The 22,124-nt window shown below is 36.8% G+C and overlaps 1 protein-coding gene across 4 annotated transcripts in view; it reads left to right on the plus strand.

The window, feature by feature from the left end:
• APAF1 (apoptotic peptidase activating factor 1) overlaps window positions 1-22,124 on the plus strand; it is a 435,848-nt gene that overhangs the window by 16,187 nt on the left and 397,537 nt on the right. The window contains exons 1-3 of one of the 4 annotated variants that reach the window (XM_053717007.1): window positions 1,907-2,049; window positions 10,530-10,774; window positions 17,696-17,885. In XM_053717007.1, the coding sequence (XP_053572982.1) occupies window positions 10,628-10,774; window positions 17,696-17,885 (337 nt within the window). In that variant the 5' untranslated portion in view covers window positions 1,907-2,049; window positions 10,530-10,627. Of the gene's footprint in view, window positions 1-1,906; window positions 2,050-3,531; window positions 3,618-10,529; window positions 10,775-17,695; window positions 17,886-22,124 lie in introns of those variants that run through there. The other 3 variants (XM_053717009.1, XM_053717008.1, XM_053717010.1) reach the window with 3 other exon arrangements.

Raw genomic sequence — 22,124 nt, forward strand, 5'->3', positions numbered from 1 at the left:
TTATTCGTGGACTCCACATCTTGCGCATTAGTTCCCAGAAGCAATGGATTGTGGAATTTCACCACCTGTATTAAAGAAAACCTAATTTATGCTTGCCTGATAAATTAATTTCTTTCATGGTGGTGAGAGTCCACGAGACCCACTCTGTTTTTTTTTTGGTGTTGGTTTATTTTTGCCCACATCTTTTTTTCCATGCTCTGTTTATTTTGCTCTTATTTCTTTTCCTACCTCTGTTTCTATACGTCAGACTAGTTTTCCATTGAGGTGGGAGGGGATTTATAGAGCGCTTGGGGTTTGGGAATCTTTGCCTCCTCCTAGTATCAGGGAAGAGTAATTCCCAGGAGTAACTAATGGATCGTGGACTCTCACCACCAAAATGGATCTTAATTTGAGTGACTAATAAATGCTAAAGCTGTTTTATTTAGAGCACTGGTTTTCAAACCTGTCCTCAGGCCTCCCCAGCAGGCTAAATTTTCAGGATTACCTTGTATTAGAACAGGTAAAGTAATCAAGTTTACTAACCAGCTGATTATTTTGTGCTCCAGTTCAGATATCCTCAAAATGTGGCCTGTTAGGGAGGTCTGAGGACAGGTTTGAAAACCAATGATTTAGAGCAATGAAACAAACTTGTGCTCTTAAAGTGGTTCTGAAATCTGTGTCTAGTTAATTCTCTTGTTCCTTTCTTCTGCACTCCTGTTGCAAAATGTGTACTCAGCTCTTAAAGGGACAGTCAAGTCCAAAAAAACCTTTCATGTTTCAAATAGGGCATGTAATTTTAAACAACTTTCCAATTGACTTTTAGCACCAATTTTGCTGTGTTCTCTTGGTATTCTTAGTTGAAAGCTAAACCTAGGAGGTTCATATGCTAATTTCTTAGACCTTGATGGCCGCCTCTAATCTAAGTGCATTTTGATCATTTTTCACCACTAGAGGGCATTAGTTCACGTGTTTCATATAGATAACATTGAGCTTGTGCACGTGAATTTACCATGGAGACAGTTCTGATTGGCTAAAATGCAAGTCTGTCAAAAGAACTGAAATAAGGGGGCAGTCTGCTGAGGCTTAGATAGAAGGTAATTACAGAGGTAAAATGTGTATATTTATAACTGTGTTGGTTATGCAAAACTGGGGAATTGGTAATTAAGGAATTATCTATCTTTTAAAAACAACAAAAATTCTGGTGTTGACTCCCTTTAATATGGGAAAACAATGAGCAAATATGGAGACCGTTCAACTGCAGTGAAAAGAACGTATCCAACTACCTAATTGATTCAAAGACCTAATTAGTTTTCTGTCACCCAGTCCTTAGTGTCAGGCATGTTAGTAACTCACAGATATTAAATTGTGGGAATAAATGTAAGTTGCCGAGTGAACTAAGTTTTAAACAACATACTTGCTAGCTTCTAAATAACCTTAAAGAGATGTGCAAAGAGAAAATACTAGAGAATTTTATGATTGCACTAATGCTTGTGAATAACTTTGCCAATAACCCTTGCAAAGACAGCTCCAAAGCAACAACATGCTACTGGGAGCTAGCTGAACACATTTTGTGAGCATGACAATAGGCATATACACTATGTGCAGCCACTTAGCACCAGCTAGCTCACGGTATTGCATTGCTGCTTTTGAGCCTACCTAGGTATGCTTTTCATACAAAGAGAAGAAGCAAATTTGAATCCTGTCCCTTTACTGGCGCTGCTCATTAACAGACATCCATAAGCAGATAGTGTTTCTAAACAAGCAGTGTCTAGCTGCCTCATTGCATGTGTAGTATAATTAGAAGGCACAAGCACTCTGTTTACATTGGATATTGGTATATATTTCACCCAGTCGTTGTTTATGAGCTAAGTCTGACCACTCCTATAGACTACTTGGAGACCTGCCAGAACCAGGCTGTGACCTCACAGTGATATGGTTCAGATATTGCACCTTTCACTTCCTCATCCAGTCATACACACAGCAGGCCGACTGCTTTTTCACAACCATTGCTGACCTGCTGGAGAGATCTGTAGCTTGAGATCCTCAGTGAGAGGTACATGTCGCTGACAGGTAAGGTTCATCACACACACACACCAGCAATACAAGATAACACATAATAACCACCACATCAGATATTCTGACAATTTGTTTAACATTTTGCCAGCTGTAGGATTAATATTAACATATTTTTGTTTGATTTTCAGCTGTTATGCAATGCATGAAATTGTCAATGGCTGCTAAGGGGTTAATTTCCAAATTAACAGCACTTAACCCAATGCACTCTGTTTTGCAGTTGCAGCCCTCACTTGTAGCCTGTAGGTAAATTTCCAGTTTGGCAGCCATTAGACTCAGTCATATTATACATCCATGTTATAAATAAGTGAAGAGTTGCAAAATTTAAAGGGATATGAAACCCAATTTTTTTTATCATGACATAGATGGAGCATGCAATTTTAAGCAACTTTCTAATTTACTCCTATTATAATTTTTTTCTTTGTTCTCTTGGTATGCTTTGTTGAATGAGCAGCAATGCACTACCTGTTGCTGACTGAACACGAGTCAGCCAATGACAATCGGTATATACATGCAGCCACCAATCAGCAGCCAGAACCTAGGTTCTTTGCTGCTCCTGAGCTTTCCTAGATAAACCTTTCAGCAAAGGATAACAAGAGAAGGAAGCAACTTAAATAATAGAAGTAGATTGGAAAGTTGTTTAAAATTGTATTTTCTATCTGAATCATAAAATATTTTTTTTGTGTTTCATGTCCCTTTTAATACTTAAAGGGACATAAAACAGTATGAACTAACAAGTTTCTAAATATATAATGCAGCCAATGCTTACCTGCAAAAAGGTTTCCATTTTAACACTCATTAACCCCTTTAATTCAGGCATAGTTTTGTTTGCAGCATTCCATGTAAAAAAGGTGCTAGCTTCTTCAGAATGCACTTGTGCACATGTACAGAAGGGGCAGAGTCACATGACACCTGACTAAAGCAGTACACAGTATAATGCTGAAGCTTTCACAAAGCATGTGACATTATCACCATGGAAAAGAGCAAGCATCTTGGCAACAAACAATAGCAGTACCTGATGCCCCCCCATTGCTTGCATAAGTAATTATCCTCACATGCACACTTTGTTATATGATAGCAAAAGGTTTGGACTGGGACACTGATAAGGAGCTGGCTACACTAAAGTGTAAGTCATTTTGCATATTTTTGGAAATGTTATTAAAATACTTATAAGCTGTTTTATCTCAGTTGACCCTTTTTTTATAATATGCACATAACTCAAAATGTTTTAGGGCACTTAAAATGCTTTTTTTTTACCACTTGAGAAGCAGCGTTTGTCTTCTCAAGGAAAATAGTTTTGTTTCCTGTTACTCTAAATGAGGTGTGTGGCCAAGACAAGGAAGCTCACAACTGCAGGAGGTTCAAAGTTTAACTCCTGCAGTACACACTGATGTGTCATACATTTGCCATACAATTGCTACATTCTCTGTCAATATAATAGTTAACAGAATGTTGATGTCATCATGTTTCTGGGGCATGCTGGGAGGTGTAGTCTTAAGCAGTGTATTTGTGTGAACAAATATGCAGGTGAAGAAACTCAAGCTTATGTGTGAAACTTTGAATGGGTGAGTTTTCTTGTTCTCGATACTAATATTTGCAGTGTTTACAGATATTGTTTGTAGTTTTTCAGGCTTATATCAAAGCATGAAATTGAGCATAGAATGAACAAATAGAATGTTTCAGGTGTTACTGCTGATCCTGTAATACTTTAATAAATATACGGAAGCCAGGAGTGTAAGTTACCTGGAGGTGCTTACCACTTGTCAGCCAGAGAACTAAACTCAAGCAGTATTCTGAACTTGGCTTAATTGCCTAAGATAACCAGGTTACATTGGTGGGCTGGGCGTATCCATAGGTTTAAGGATAGAGAAATTATTTGGTGAACAGGAGAGTATTACTATGTGATAACTGGATGGGACATACTTACCTAAAGGGAAGAAAGACAAAGCCAGAAAATAAGATTCTGTGCTTGGACATTAAACACAAACTGTAGTGTGGTAAGCTGTTATAATACATTTACTGGAATGATAACTTCATGATTGCTTAAAGGGACATTGTACTCTAGATTTTTCTTTGCATAAATATTTTGTAGATGATCCATTTATATAGCCCCTCTGGTAGTGTTTTTGTAAAAATGTATAGTTTTGCTTATTTTTAAATAACATTGCACTGATTTTCAGACTCCTAACCAAGCTCCAAAGTTTTGAAGTATACTGATGTATACCTACTACAGATTGCTCCTGTTTGTGTAAAGAGTATTTTCATATGCAGTGGGTGTTCCAGCTAAACTGGGAGCTTCTATGTATGTTTTTAAACACTATTTATATTGGATTCTTTCTATCAGTATCAGTGTATATTCTTTATAGTAGTGTCTATTACATGCAGTTATAGGAAAATTGGTGTATACTGTCCCTTTAATAGTTACAATTTATGTGTTCATCGTTGATGATGTAATGAACGTGGTTGCGGTAAACTAAGGGTTAACTAATTAAACCTTAATTAAATGGCACTGTTTTAATCTCACTAGGGAGGGGTATTCTGGTATAATATATTAAGTGATTTATATACACATAGATTAAGTACTATTGGTATTTTTGATGTCTTGACAAAGGATTATTGTTAAGCCAAAATGTTAACATTGTTGTAATGTATTTATAATTTTCTTCTAAACAAATCGGAAAAGTGGTTTTGCACGTGAAAGAAATAGTCTAGTCAAACTTTCATGATTCAGATAGAGCATACCATTTAAAGGAACTTTCTAATTTACTCCTATTAACTTTTCTACGTTCTCTTGCTATCTTTATTTGAAAATAAGCTTAGGAGCCAGCCCATTTTTGGTTCAGCACCTGGGTAGCGCTTGCTGATTAATGGCTACATTTAAACACCAATCAGAAAGTGCTACCCAGGTGCTGAACTAAAAATGGGCTGGCTCCTATGCTTACATTATTGCTTTTTCAAATAAAGATAGCAAGAGAACAGAGTAAAATTGATAGTAGGAGTAAATTGGAAAGTTGCTTAAAATTTAAAAAGTTTAATTTTTACCAGACTATTCTTTTAAGTACCCAAAAGTGCCTATTATTTTCCTTGAATAGAATAGAGAACCTCTGCAGTTGTGAGAACATGTAGAAATTAGATATTTATTATATATAATGCTTGACAAATCTGTTTAAAATGAAGGAGCCAGTAAGAATATTTAGGAGCCAGACAGTGGGATTTGTATATAGATATATGGAGAATAACCCAAAAAATTAGAAGCCATGGATACAGTTCTAGGAGCCATGTGTAGCGGGTGGCCTAGCACTCCTTCCACACCTGTGTTGTCAGTGCCTGGGTGCTATCCTCAATTAGGAATGTAAAGCAGCTATATAGATGGAGGGCACTCACAGGACTTTATATAATATGTATTCTTTATTCATGCTATCAATTTCACATATTAAAGAATGTCGACGTTTCGGCCTATCCAGAGGCCTTCTTCAGGACAATTCATAATCTTCAATAGTGCGTACCGCACTGTCAAACGAACTCCCAACCATGGAAATGGATATTTTGTTGTTTGTACTTTGCTATATATGACTGGTATAGAGTTTGCATATCAGATATTCATGCAGCTTCAGGATTTTTTCTCCACTCTGGCATGTATATATGATAGATTGAGATCTCAAACTGTGTGGATTATTTAGTAATCCGATTCAGACACTCTTGCATTTGTGTGACTAGTTGATACAGGCCTGTGTCATATATATGAGAATTAGTTCTGATTTTTAATGTGTATATAGTGTGTGGTTGCATGTTCCTGCTTTATTTTGGGACGGCGGGGCATGGATGGGTTAACATCTTTTGTTAATGCTTTTCTAGTCCAATAAAAATGATTGAATTTACCTCATATGTGTGCCGTTGTTTTCCCTTTCTTTTTTAGAGGATTGTTGTGTTCTCTAATATTCTTCCTTTTTTTTTTTTTTTTTTTTTTTTATAAATATACAATTTTCAAAGAGGGAGGCACCGTGAGGCTTATTAAAAGTGGTATATACTACTCTCTCATTATATATATATATATATATATATATATATATATATATATATATATATATATATATATATATATATATGTATGTATGTGTATATACAGGGAGTGCATAATTATTAGGCAAGTTGTATTTTTGAGGATTAATTTTATTATTGAACAACAACCATGTTCTCAATGAACCCAAAAAACTCATTAATATCAAAGCTGAATAGTTTTGGAAGTAGTTTTTAGTTTGTTTTTAGTTATAGCTATTTTAGGGGGATATCTGTGTGTGCAGGTGACTATTACTGTGCATAATTATTAGGCAACTTAACAAAAAACAAATACCCATTTCAATTATTTATTTTTTACCAGTGAAACCAATATAACATCTCAACATTCACAAATATACATTTCTGATATTCAAAAACAAAACAAAAACAAATCGGTGACCAATATAGCCACCTTTCTTTGCAAGGACACTCAAAAGCCTGCCATCCATGGATTCTGTCAGTGTTTTGATCTGTTCACCATCAACATTGCGTGCAGCATCAACCACAGCCTCCCAGACACTGTTCAGAGAGGTGTACTGTTTTCCCTCCTTGTAAATCTCACATTTGATGATGGACCACAGGTTCTCAATGGGGTTCAGATCAGGTGAACAAGGAGGCCATGTCATTAGATTTTCTTCTTTTATACCCTTTCTTGCCAGCCACGCTGTGGAGTACTTGGACGCGTGTGATGGAGCATTGTCCTGCATGAAAATCATGTTTTTCTTGAAGGATGCAGACTTCTTCCTGTACCACTGCTTGAAGAAGGTGTCTTCCAGAAACTGGCAGTAGGACTGGGAGGTGAGCTTGACTCCATCCTCAACCCGAAAAGGCCCCACAAGCTCATCTTTGATGATACCAGCCCAAACCAGTACTCCACCTCCACCTTGCTGGCATCTGAGTCGGACTGGAGCTCTCTGCCCTTTACCAATCCAGCCACGGGCCCATCCATCTGGCCCATCAAGACTCACTCTCATTTCATCAGTCCATAAAACCTTAGAAAAATCAGTCTTGTGATATTTCTTGGCCCAGTCTTGACGTTTCAGCTTGTGTGTCTTGTTCAGTGGTGGTCGTCTTTCAGCCTTTCTTACCTTGGCCATGTCTGTGAGTATTGCACACTTTGTGCTTTTGGGCACTCCAGTGATGTTGCAGCTCTGAAATATGGCCAAACTGGTGGCAAGTGGCATCTTGGCAGCTGCATGCTTGACTTTTCTCAGTTCATGGGCAGTTATTTTGCGCCTTGGCTTTTCCACACGCTTCTTGCGACCCTGTTGACTATTTTGAATGAAACGCTTGATTGTTCGATGATCACACTTCAGAAGCTTTGCAATTTTACGAGTGCTGCATCCCTCTGCAAGATATCTCACTATTTTTTACTTTTCTGAGCCTGTCAAGTCCATCTTTTGACCCATTTTGCCAAAGGAAAGGAAGTTGCCTAATAATTATGCACACCTGATATAGGGTGTTGATGTCATTAGACCACACCCCTTCTCATTACAGAGATGCACATCACCTAATATGCTTAATTGGTAGTAGGCTTTCGAGCCTATACAGCTTGGAGTAAGACAACATGCATAAAGAGGATGATGTGGTCAAAATACTCATTTGCCTAATAATTCTGCACACAGTGTATGTGTGTGTATATATATATATATATATATGTATGTATATATATATATATATATATATATATATATATATATATATATATATATATATATATATATATATATATATATATATATATATATATAAATGGATTTAGAGAAAAGCGCCTCTATAGAGATCTATTCCCACATTCCCTGTATAGGTTAGTATACAAACAGGTGTATCTTTTGTTGAAGATCATCAAAAGTAAGACAAAGGATGTGTATAATTTCAACTAATAATTGGAAAAATATTATGCTAGTTGAGAAATACAGTAAGTACACTCAATTGTATGTGATTACATCTGTTCCATACATGAATCACTATAAATAAATTGGAAAACAATAATAGAAATAGTCCAACCACAAATTAGATGTGGATAAGAAAATATTGCAAGTGAGAAGATGCTTATCACACTCTATCCAGTAGGTATTGCACTTACTAGAACAAACCTCAATCATATGAGGTAAGTTGCCGTCTCTTGTAAGTGAGAAACTTCCGGAATTCAGTGGTGTGGATAAGTGCCAGGCCGTCTGTATCTTGCCTTCTCCTCTGAGTATGGGTTCTGTATTCTGTATCTTGCCTTCTCCTCTCAGAGTATGGGTTCTGTATTCTGTATCTTGCCTTCTCCTCTCAGAGTATGGGTTCTGTATTCTGTATCTTGCCTTCTCCTCTCAGAGTATGGGTTCTGTATTCTGTATCTTGCCTTCTCCTCTCAGAGTATGGGTTCTGTGTGCTGGTGATGGAAATTCTCCAGGATCCCCGCAGCGTTATGCAGAAATAGAGGCAGAAGAGAGATACATAGCATAAAATCGTTTTATTTAAATAAAAACAATGATATAAAAATACAAATGGCCACTCACATGTTCAATTTGCTTGGAAGGTGTTTTCTGATAGAGAAAAGGATCACCCCTCCTTTTTTGTTTTCAGTCTCCACCTTCCTAAAAGGGACAGCTTTTAAGCTTATTTGAAGGTGGCAACATTTCAGAAACCGTAGAACAGATGAAGTCCTTTACACCAGGGGCAAAATCAGTTGAACTACCCCAAACAGCTCTTTCCTGACTGTGCGGCTTGCGGCCTGGAGCTTTTCAATGCTCAATGCTGGGGCCAGGCTGGGAGGTTGGTTTGCAGAAAAAGCTTTTGCAGTTCTACACAAACACAAAGACACTGAAACCCAATTGCTCTGTCTCTCCAACCTGCATCAACGTTTGGTGCTGTGGTTATTCGAGTTGTAGGACAATGTTCTATTTGTTTTTCAAAAGACAGTAGAGGATGCTGGGAATATGACGTTTTCTGCCAATTAGTGTTCTCAAAATTTAGGAATCCTCTAGAAGCTCATTCCTCTATGCTGTGCTCTTATATGAAGGTATTATATTGAGTTATACCCTGGCCCATCCAGCAACTGCAGCACATAGAGAACACTAAATGCTTACACAACTGCACACCACACACTGTGCTCCAGTGTGTGGTGCGCAGTTGTGTAAGCATTTAGTGTTCTCTCTAGGCACACAGAACCCATACTCTGAGAGGAGAAGGCAAGATACAGAATACAGAACCCATACTCTGAGTGGAGAAGGCAAGATACAGAATACAGAACCCATACTCTGAGAGGAGAAGGCAAGATACAGAATACAGAACCCATACTCTGAGAGGAAAAGGCAAGATACAGAATACAGAACCCATACTCTGAGAGGAGAAGGCAAGATACAGACGGCCTGGCATCTATCCACACCACTGAATTCCGGAAGTTTCTCACTTACAAGAGGCGGCAACTTACCTCATATGATTGAGGTTTGTTCTAGTAAGTGCAATACCTACTGGATAGAGTGTGATAAGCATCTTCTCACTTGCAATATTTTCTTATCCACATCTAATTTGTGGTTGGACTATTTCTATTATTGTTTTCCAATTTATTTATAGTGATTCATGTATGGAACAGATGTAATCACATACAATTGAGTGTACTTACTGTAATTCTCAACTAGCATAATATTTTTCCAATTATTAGTTGAAATTATACACATCCTTTTTCTTACTTTTGATGATCTTCAACAAAAGATACACCTGTTTGTATACTAGCCTATACAGGGAATGTGGGAATAGATCTCTATAGAGGCGCTTTTCTCTAAATCCATTTCACTTCACTTTTCCACTGGAGGGATATCCTAGGACATCCTCCCTTTCTCTGAGATTTACGGCTGCCACTACTGAATCCCCTACCTACCCTGTAACTTATCCCACTTCCAGCGCTAACTAGGCTTTGTAGGGCCCAGCCCATAACAGACCACTATATATATATATATATATATATATATATATATATATATATATATATATATATATTATTATATGCAATAACCAGCTAGCTCACAGCTAAGATAAAATCGCAACTGGAAAGGTTAGTTACCGCATATGGCCAAATGGAAAAAGCTCAGGCACCACGTCAAGGTCCTTTCCACTGCCTGAGTCCCTAACATAGCCACACAATGCGAGCTCACAAAGCCAAACAAACTGAGAACAAAGGAGGGGTGCACAGGTATATATGTGTGTGTGTGTGTGTATGTATATATATATATATATATATATATATATATATATATATATATATATATATATATATATATATATATATATATATATATATATATATATATATATATATATATATACACACACACACACAGACAGTAAAAATGTGTTTACTAGTAGATAAATGCAACTAGTATTTGTTGTAGTAGTATTATGAAGATTCTCATGTGTACATTTTTGTTTTGCAGGTGACATCTGTCATGGGCTCTTTTAGTTATTATAATAACACAACAAGATTGACAAACTGAGAAATTCTTCAAGATCATCTTTGTTTGTTGTGGGATATATGCACAGAATGGATGAGAGGGCTCGGTGTTTGCTGCTTCAGAATCGAGCAGCATTGGCTCGGGACATCCGAACATCATACATTATGGATCACATGATAAATGATCTAGTTATTACTCCTCAGGAAGAAGAGGAAGTACGATCTAAGGTAATTACTTTTCAACCAAAATACTCAAACTACATAACACAAACAAGCTGTATAGAGGGGAGGTGGGCTTAATAATCTGATTGCAAAAAATACTTCTGTTATAAGAAGTAGATATAAGTAATAAGTAGTAGGGTTTAAATGTATAATCAGTTTAAACATGTTGCTACAAATCCTATGAAGCTATTTCCTGAACTCGCCTTTATAAGTTTTGAAAAATAGCCTCATGATCTTGGCATACCGAAGAGCCTCTGCTCCTCAGTTTTTCCTTCTGGCTCCTAATTTAGTGTATTATTCTACAGGTACTGTATCTACATATAAAATCTCTCCCATGACTCCTTAAAAATATATTCTTAATATTCTTGTTGCCTCCTAAATCTGAGAGCCGGTTAGTAACCATGGTTACTGAACAGCTGATTATTTCACCTGTGCTATTGTTCAGCTATAATGAAAACCTGGCCTTTTTGGGAGTACTTGAGGACCGCGGTTGAGAAACCCTGCTATAAAGCACTCTGAGCTTTTCAGATTTTATAGGAAATCTTGCCAGTACTACGAAGCCCCTGTACTTATTCTATATAGGCAGTTTTTACTTTGAGAACAGTGTGTCTCGCAAAGGGATGTTTCCTGCTTTTTAGTATGTGAAGGTAATGCATGCGTTACAGTAGGGCTCACAAAAACCGTTGTTTAACAAAATTATAAAACAAGTAAAAATGTTATTGTTTAATCACGTAAAAAATCTTATTGATTTCAGATGCACATTGGAAATCATATTAAAACTCAATACACACACACAAATGCTGTGAAACTCATATTTATTAATTTTGTTTATTTGTTTTTTTATGAAATGCAAAACCTCTGCTAGTGGGCTGAACAAGAGAGTTCCATGAGCTCAGCTGAAATTTCTCTTCAAGGTCTGGCTTATTCTATAGACCTTTCCCCTGTAGATCTCGCTGTTTTTTCTTGCAAACTAAAAAGGGTCAAATTGGTCAAAATACCCAAAACACTTACTAACCTAATAGAAAAACCCATACATTTGAAAATAGAGATGGCTGTAAGACAAACTACACTTATTTCATTTTTAAAGTGAGCCAAATGCTAATTTCACTTTCTTCAGTGAAGTTTCCCTTTACAAGCTCCATTATTTTCTATAGAAGACATCTTGGAATTTGCAGGGACAGCCCCTATTTATTTAAATAGTATTTCGTGAGGGCATTCCCTGTAACTGACAGTGTTGAAAACCATGTCTGACCCAGCAACGTTTTCAGAATCGAGCCCTCTGTTAGATACATTTAAACAAGAGGTGCTCAAGCTTTTTCTGTATGGGGCCACATTACATTTTACTTGCATGTATGTTAAAGATAATGCCTCTAAATAAAATAAAATTGTAACATTTTTAGTTAAGAATTACATATTTTATTTGTTACTATTAATACATTTTAATTAACAGACCACTCAACAGTGACGTGCAGTGACGTCAGAGGTTGGTGAGGCAGTGGCTAGGATACGCCTTCATTCTTTAGATATCCTTTGTTGAAGAAATAGCAATGCACATGGGTGAGCCAATCACATGAGGTATCTATGTGCAGCCACCAATCAGCAGCTACTGAGCATATTTAGATATGATTTTCAACAAAGGACATCAAAAGAATGACGAAAATTAGATATTAGATGTAAATTGGAAAGTTATTTAAATTTGCATATGGGTTTCATATGGGTTTCATGTCCCTTTAAATGGTGTCTTGGAAAACTGGTCAACTTAGTAAACATCAGATTTTAGTCTAAAAGGATTGTAACAGAAACTCTTGCCAGATAACACAATGCTTGCTCTGATTATGAGATCTAGAAATCCATGCCCATTAAAATATGTTTAAAACATACATTTTACTTTAATGCTGCAAATTATGCTTATAGATTCTTTCATTACATAAGGGATGAGAGTCAGAGGGGGAGGAAGAGAGAGAGAGAGAAAGAAAGAGACCATGGGGAGAACAACACATAAGGAGAGAGATGGATAGATACAGAGAGACACAATCACACACAGAGGGTTAGAGAGAGAGAAATAGAGAGACACAATCACACACAGAGGGTTAGAGAAAGAGAGAGAGAGACACAATCACACACAGAGGGTTAGAGAAAGAGAGAGAGAGACACAATCACACACAGAGGGTTAGAGAGAGAGAAAGAGAGAGAGAGACACAATCACACACAGAGGGTTAGAGAGAGAACGAGACAGAGACACGATCACACACAGAGGGTTAGAGAGAGAGAGACACAATCACACACAGAGGGTTAGAGAGAGAGACAGAGCGAGAAAGAGACCATGGGGGAGAACAACACATAAGGAGAGAGATGGATATATAGAGAGAGACACACACACACACACAAGGTGGGGGGGGGGGACTACTGCATTTTTAAGTAATAAAACAGCAGAGCTACAGAGAGTTCATAAAATTAGTCTATAATTTAGTGTGAAGTACAGAGGCAAGCTGCTAAGTTAGTGGGTGTAAAGTTTGAGTAAACAAAATACAAAAACGACCCTGCTGTAAAAGAGTAAAAAACACTAAACCACATTCATTAAATTATCATTTTCACTAACAGAATCCCTTACAGTAAAATCTTACTTCAATGTGGCTGAACAGAAACATTGCTCTCTGTGCCTCTTTCTTCCTGCTCTGTAAGGATTCAGGAAGTGACAGTGGCACATTCCACTGCACTTAGAGGGGAAGAACAGAACTCTCTTTTTCACTTTAGCAAAGCTAGCAGGTTCACAGGACAGCAACAAAATATATGAAAGTTGTTTTTTTCCGTTTTTGTTTTGTTTTATATGATTTAACATCCAGCCCCAACCCTATGTTCCACTTACTAATGCCTCTCGCTGGATTGGTTCAGCCCAAATAGGACTGCCTCAAATAAAGCACTTATGAGCCATGCAATGATCTTAACCACTGTCATCCAGTAGATGGTGCAGCATGTTGTGTAATGGTGGGCAGACCTGCTTGTGCCTCTCCATTGCACAACATCTAGCTGTGAAAAAAAATGCTGGGGGAAAAAAAATTACAATTTTTTTTTTTTTTTAAAGCCAATAAAAAAAAATATATATTTTTGCCCATATGAAAGGTGAAGCACTGCCTCACCTGCCTCTAGTGACTGCACATCACTGCCACTCAATACGGCGAGATCAGCACAATTAAATACGTTCACATATATCAAGCAAATATAGCTTACCACAGCTTTAAAACAAGTAATAGTTTTTTTCTATTGAATTATAAAGTTTTTCCCCTGTCCTCTGTCACATGATCAATGTCCTCCAGCCAAAGGCGAGTATATTTATACTTGACTGTGAATGCTTGTGCATGCATGGAATATACTGGTGACATTACAAATGATGTAACCTGAGTGAATGTTCTCTGCACAGAGAAGTGCACCGTTTTTCCAGAATGAGCAATTGTCACATCCAACTCTGAGACAGTTGTAGCTGAAGGGTAAATCAAGAGTTACTGTATAAAGTGTGTGGCATTTACGAAGGCTGTTGGGCCCATCAAATGAAACTTATTCTAGTTTTGTTTTTTGTTTGTGATATGGCTATTTCATTTAGCCTTAAAGGGATATTCCAGCCAAAATTGGAAACCACATGGGTGCATTTTGGTATTGAACAGAAGCAATTTTGTAATATACATGCATTAGCAAAAATGCTTCTAATAAAAGCTATAGCTGTTTCAAAAGTGTATTTAAGTATGCACCGTGCACTAGCATTTTCAACACAGCACTTGCTCAGAGAGCCTAAGGTGCTTGTACCATCTGGTATTGACCCAATTTGTTTATTGTGGACATGATACAAGCCTCAGTGATGATCTGAGCAGCTGCAGTATTTAAAATGTGGGGGCAGTGACAATACTTCACATGCACGTGCAGAGAAAAATGTTAACACTAAAACAGTGATAACGTTTACTAGAAGCATTTTTGCTAATAAATGTACATTGCAAATATGTTTCTATTCAAAGATGTAATTAATCTATGTGCATTTGAATTTTGACTGGAATGTCCCTTTTAAGGACCATTTGCGTATATTGAACCTTGAGCTGTAACTTAAAGGTACCTTTTTGGCACAGTATTTTGACTGTTATCACATAGGCAAATTGTGGCTGACATAGGTTTGGAGCAGGTGTTTATTATTTATAACATAAACATGTCATAATATATTCTACTGTTCATGTCAGCAACAAAACTGTGAAGCCGAAGAGTGAGCTAGTGGGCGCTTGCCTTTGATATAATTGATGAACTGTGATTGGATAATGAGAAAATGTCCATCACAAAGACCCTTATTGAAGTGCTGGTCAGCTTCTGAGGGGGAAAACATGCTATGGAAGATCTAAAAAAAATTACAATTTTAAATGATATACAATAATGTTTTTTTTATACCAATGTACTTTATTTAATATAGATATATTGTGCACAGAACCTCTCAACAGCTTGCAAAATGAACTTATTTAGTGGTCTTTTAACTGTATACACTGCTGAGATTTTAGTTTTTGCAAATGCTGAATGACCTAATAAGAGCTTTTTCAGCAACAAATTTAATGTCTGTTTTCAGACATTTGCTGAATGCCACAGAAAAATCCTGAGAGGGCTGGGTGTGGTCCTTGGGCCATAGTTTGAGCAGCCCTGCATTATAGAAACATGACATTCATTTAATAGATAACTTCAACTGAAAATAAATGTTTTAACAAAATGCTAATAAAAATACAAACTTACGGCAGCAAAACCATTGCTCAGCGCACCCAATAAGGGGCTACATAAACTGGGAACAAGATTAGTTTTATGTAGCAACTTTCTGACGGCATGAAACCAATCTGTGCGGTCAGGATCAGGACCCTTCTTTTTTAAAGGGACACTGAACCCAAATTTTTTCTTTTTTGATTCAGATAGAGCATGGGATTTTAACCTTTTAACGCCGTTATGCCGTTCTATTCCGTCATATTTACACTGGGCTTTAAAGCCGTTATGACGGAATAGAACGTCATATCAAACAGCTGTCCTGAAGCCTTCTGCGCTTCAAGGACTTGATCGCGGTCTGGAGGGCGTTCCTAGGGTTGTAGGGACGCCCCCCAGATGCGATCCAATAATTGAAATCTCGCGATCGTATGCACGATCGCGTAGTTTCAATTTGTCTACATCGGACTTTCTAATTTACTTCTATTATCAAATTTTCTTCATTCTCTTGCTATCTTTATTTGAAATGCAAGATTGTAAGTTTAGATGCCGGCCCATTTTTGGTGAACAACCTGGATTGTCCTTGCTGACCGGTGGATAAATTCATCCACCAATAAAAAAAAAAAAGGTGCTGTCCAGAGTACTGAACCCCCCCCCCCAAAAAGCTTAGATGCCTTCTTTTTCAAATAAAGATAGCAAGAGAACGCAGAAAATTAATAGGAGTAAATTAGAAAGTTGCTTAAAATTGCTTGCTCTATCTGAATCGCAAAAGAAAAAATATGGGTTCAGTGTCCCTTTTTTAAGTACATTTTTAATTATGTAAGAAAATAAGGCAAATCATTGCAATGGAGAATTTTTTTTTTTTTTTTTTTTTTTTTTTGTCCCATTAGTGGTCTGAAGCCTCAGTTCTGATTCCTCCCCGCTTTGGCTAATGCCACAAAAATAGGTCTGTCAATGTTTTCAGACATAGGTAGAGTCATAATGCAAAGGTAGGTGAGGGGGGCACAGGGAGGTTATACAGAGAGTTAGCAGAAGTAATGATATATACAGGCCAAGCAACACCAGTGGCTAATTGATTAAAGGGACATGAAAGCCATATTTTTTCTTTCATGATTTAGAAAGAGCATGCGATTTTTAAACAACTTTCTAATTTACTTCTGTTATCTAATTTGCTTCATTCTCTTGATATACATTGCTAAAAAGCATATCTAGATAGGCTCAGTAGCTGTTGATTGGTTGCTGCACATAGATGCCTCGTGTGATTGGCTCACCCATATATATGCATTGCTATTTCTTCAACAAAGCATATCTAAAGAATGAAGCAAATTAGAAAATAGAAGTAAATTGGAATGATGTTTAAAATTGTATTCTCTATCTGAATCATGAAAGAAAAATGTTGGGTTTAGTGTCCCTTTAATCACAGCACAGAGTCTAAAACCTGATAAAAAATACAGGCTCACAGAAATGGTGCTGCTAATCCTAGAAAACACTGACAGTTGCTGTAACAATACCGGCTAATATTGCTGTTAATAGTAGAAGCTCCTATTTGTGTGTGTGTAGCTGGAAGAGATCAGCCTGTGTTGTAATATTTTGTATTAGAGGGACTTGCTATTAGAAAACGATTCTGGCGAAATTAGGTAATAACAGTCCCTGATTGTGTCGTTATAGTCTGGTCTGTAAGCCCTTTCTTCATTGTCGCAGTTGTTCTTCAGGCTTGGCAAAAAGTGTAATTTATCTGCCCTTTACATGTGCCCCCCTACCTTTTTTTTTTTTTTTTTTTTTTTTTTTAATTATTATTATTCAATTTCTAGAATTTTTTTTATCTTGGATGCTGATAAGCGACCTCCAAAAGGTAGTTTGTGACCTACTAGTAGCCCTCTATGTCCTGACCAGTAGATCACATAACTGTTGTGTGTGATCCCATTTTTTACTTTATTTTGTACAAGTGTATCCTATACCACTACAATGGTGTCAGTAAAAAGGTGAATATTAGCTCCTCTGTTAAATGGAAACGTTTTCCCGTATGTTTAGTACATACACGTGTAGATCACAAACAAATAGACCCCTGTATTAGTAAAGTATGGGCACTCTTACTGGCAGTGTCTTCTGCTTCATGCTTCTATCACTTTTGTTTGATTTTGTATGGAAATAAGTCTGATGCAATTACAATGCTTTATGTAAGTGATCTTTTTTTACTTTTTTTTTTTTTGATAGGCTACTCAAACTGAGCGTGCAACACTCCTCATTAATATAATCCTTACCAAAGACAATCGTGCATATGTTTCTTTTTATAATGCCTTGCTAAACGAAGGATACAAAGACTTAGCTTCCCTGCTTAAAGAACCTGTTAACACTGGGCTTTTTGACCAGGGAAAGAATTCAGTTAATGGAATAACTCCGTATGGTAAGTAAGGGGGTAGAGGTCACTCATTTTTTGCTAACCTGGATACATATTTTACTGCAGTGTCTGTTGCTCTGATATTTAATACTAAAACAGTACTTGGGACGGATAGAAGCAGTTTTGTCATGCTACTACCTGTAGGCAGATCACTATTATGCAGTTTCATGTGATTGTTTATATAATATAGTAACAGTACATTAAATTGCCAGCAGTTCTGGTCTGTCACTACTGGTGAATACATAGCTGCAAGCTTGTTTCTTTACAGCACTAATTTAATATTAATCATTCATTACTGTTTGATAGATCAGCCCCAGGGCATGTAAGACATATCCTTTTAGCTACCTGAATCCCATGTCTCACAATTTTACTTATTTGTTCCATACAATTACCTGGCATTTACAGAAGATAGTTATATTTTATATGTAATGAACAGCCTCGTATTTTTATTTTTTTACTACATTCTTTGTTGTCAAATGTATTTGTACTGGTAAAAACCTTGTCCTTGATTCTATGATGCATCGTGTTAAAAATTCAAGTTATTTTATTATAAATTTAAAGGGATAGAAAGATCAAAATTAAAATGTGCATGGGTTGGGTTTAAATTTTAAATACAAGGATGTTTACTATATTAAAACACAGAAAGCTCCCTGAGTAAAATATAAAACTATTTGATCTCTTGTATATATAAAAAAAAACAGAAAACAAACAAACGGATGTAGCTGATGTTTGAATACTGAAAGAAGACTATACAACCAAAAAAAAAAACTTTAATAACTTGCACTAAAAAGAGCTGCTGTGGTGTCCGTAGCACTGGACAGTCTGCGCAGACTCTCTTTTTATCATGCGTTTCTTTTGTTCATGCAATACACATCATCGCAAGCTCGCTAAGCGGTCATGGTGTTTGAATTCTGATCCTCTAGTCACACTTAGCATATGTGCATATGTTGCTGAAACAGTAATTACTTTTTTGCTAATAAAACAGCTTCTATTTAAAACTGAAATTCATTTGCGCATTTCAATTTTGATCTTTCTATCCCTTTAATTTAAACTTGATTCCATTTCCCCCCCAGTCATTCTTGTGAATTAAGCACTTAAAATGTTCTAGTATAAAAATAAAATGTTATTTGTGCATTTTATTTTGAAATAAAATTCACTTTTATCACTGTATGTTTAATCTCTGATAAATAATTAAAAGGGACAGGTATAAAAAGTCTTCTAGTTAAAGTTGTTACAGTTATCACCATTTCAGTAGCATACTCTTATATGCTGCACATGTCTCCTGCACCCTTATTCAAACACTGCTTATGAGCTGGGGGTGGTGTTAAAGGGACAGTCTACACCAGAATTTATTTTGTTTAAAAAGATAGATAAACCCTTTATTACTCAATTCCTTAGTTTTGCACAACCAGCACAGTTATATAAATACACATTTTATCTCTGTGATTACCCTGTATCTAAGCCTCTGCAAACTGCCCCCTTATTTCAGTTCTTTTGACAGACTTCCATTTTAGCCAATCAAAGCTGGCTCACCTGAACTCCATGTGCGTGAACACAGTGTTATCTATATGACACACATGAACTAACACCCTCTAGTGGTGAAACACTGTCAAAATGCTTTGAGAGAAGAGGCGGCCTTCAAGGGCTTAAAAATTAGCATATGAACCTCCTAGGTTTAGCTTTCAACTAAGAATAAAAAGAGAACAAAGCAGAATTGGTGATAAAAGTAAATTGGAAAATTGTTTAAAATTACTTTCTCTATCTGAACCATGACAGTTTATTTTGGACTAGACTGTCCCTTTAATCATATTATATCAGTGATGACTCTATGAGCAGGTATGACATTTGAATGCTGGTGCATGGAGCATATGTGTGTATGCTCTTGTAACAGATTTTGCTAAAAGGAATTATGCTAATTAGAGTATATTTTAAAATGTGTTCAACATTCATATACACTCATGCCCATTATAATTTTGAATATTTTCACTTTAGAATGTTAGTCACACCCACTTACACAGTGCGCAGACATAAATAAGGATATGACTAATTTGTCTATTAAATAGTGGCATTCATATGTATGTATCTTCCAATCACCAGCCATATCCTATTCTGAAGTGGCATGGGATTGCGCTAGGTGCACAACCTCAACGAGTGTGAGAGGTGAATTGGATAAAGTGATCTAATAAAATGTTATTTTTAAACTATAACGTACCTTTAATTAGATGTACATATATATTGATGGGGTTGTGAACTTTCAGCACATAAATAAAGCTTTATCGCCTTCATGTTTCGTCTCAGCATTGGGGTCACATTAAATGCCAAAATTTGACCTAGAAATTTCGTATTTATTTGTTTATTGCATTTTCATTTTTTAATGAATATACACAGAGATCTTATTGTTACGTTATGCTACACCCAAAAAACTACAGAAAGTGAGGTTGTAATGTTGTTTTATGGAATTTGTTAGCATGATTATTATCTTGTATAAAGTGTATATTTTATTTGCTAGTTATTAGCTTGAGATTTTCTTGTTTTTTTTGTATTTTTTTTTTTTCTTCCCAATGTTCTTAGTGCTTTTACTCCAATTATTTTCTGTATCTGAAGTCACTTTTTTATGCAGTGACTTGCAGTATATTAATCTAGATCCTTAAAGGGACACTAAACCCAATTTTATTTCTTTCATGATTCAGATAGAGCATGCAATTTTAAGCAACTTTCTAATTTACTCCTACTCTTGCTACTCTTACTTGATCTCTTGCTATCTTTATTTAAAAAGAAAGAATGTGATGCATAGGAGCCGGCCTAATTTTGGTTGAGAACCTGGGTTATGCTTGCTTATTGGTGGTTAAATGTAACCTTCCAATAAGCAAACGTTATCCATGGTGCTGAACCTAAAATGGGATGGCTGCTAAGATTTACATTCCTGCTTTAAAAATAAAGATAACAAGAGAACAAAGAAAAATTGATAATAATAAGAGTAAATTAGAAAGTTGCTTAAAATTTCATGCTCTATCTGAATCATGAAAGAAAAAATGTGGGTTCAGTGTCCCTTTAATTATACTTAGTAAAAAATTGCAATATGCGTTCAGTCTTTACCTTTTTTTTCTTTCATTTAACCATTTTTCAATTCTGAGAACTGGAGTTGCACACTGCAGACCTCACAAGCTTAACCCTGCATCATATACAGGGAGTGCAGAATTATTAGGCAAATGAGTATTTTGACCACATCATCCTCTTTATGCATGTTGTCTTACTCCAAGCTGTATAGGCTCGAAAGCCTACTACCAATTAAGCATATTAGGTGATGTGCATCTCTGTAATGAGAAGGGGTGTGGTCTAATGACATCAACACCCTATATCAGGTGTGCATAATTATTAGGCAACTTGCTTTCCTTTGGCAAAATGGGTCAAAAGAAGGACTTGACAGGCTCAGAAAAGTCAAAAATAGTGAGATATCTTGCAGAGGGATGCAGGACTCTTAAAATTGCAAAGCTTCTGAAGCGTGATCATCGAACAATCAAGCGTTTCATTCAAAATAGTCAACAGGGTCGCAAGAAGCGTGTGGAAAAACCAAGGCGCAAAATAACTGCCCATGAACTGAGAAAAGTCAAGCGTGCAGCTGCCAAGATGCCACTTGCCACCAGTTTGGCCATATTTCAGAGCTGCAACATCACTGGAGTGCCCAAAAGCACAAGGTGTGCAATACTCAGAGACATGGCCAAGGTAAGAAAGGCTGAAAGACGACCACCACTGAACAAGACACACAAGCTGAAACATCAAGACTGGGCCAAGAAATATCTCAAGACTGATTTTTCTAAGGTTTTATGGACTGATGAAATGAGAGTGAGTCTTGATGGGCCAGATGGATGGGCCCGTGGCTGGATTGGTAAAGGGCAGAGCTCCAGTCCGACTCAGACGCCAGCAAGGTGGAGGTGGAGTACTGGTTTGGGCTGGTATCATCAAAGATGAGCTTGTGGGGCCTTTTCGGGTTGAGGATGGAGTCAAGCTCAACTCCCAGTCCTACTGCCAGTTTCTGGAAGACACCTTCTTCAAGCAGTGGTACAGGAAGAAGTCTGCATCCTTCAAGAAAAACATGATTTTCATGCAGGACAATGCTCCATCACACGCGTCCAAGTACTCCACAGCGTGGCTGGCAAGAAAGGGTATAAAAGAAGAAAATCTAATGACATGGCCTCCTTGTTCACCTGATCTGAACCCCATTGAGAACCTGTGGTCCATCATCAA

The sequence above is a fragment of the Bombina bombina genome, chromosome 6, assembly GCF_027579735.1.
Source record: "Bombina bombina isolate aBomBom1 chromosome 6, aBomBom1.pri, whole genome shotgun sequence".
Classification (NCBI taxonomy): Eukaryota; Metazoa; Chordata; class Amphibia; order Anura; family Bombinatoridae; genus Bombina; species Bombina bombina.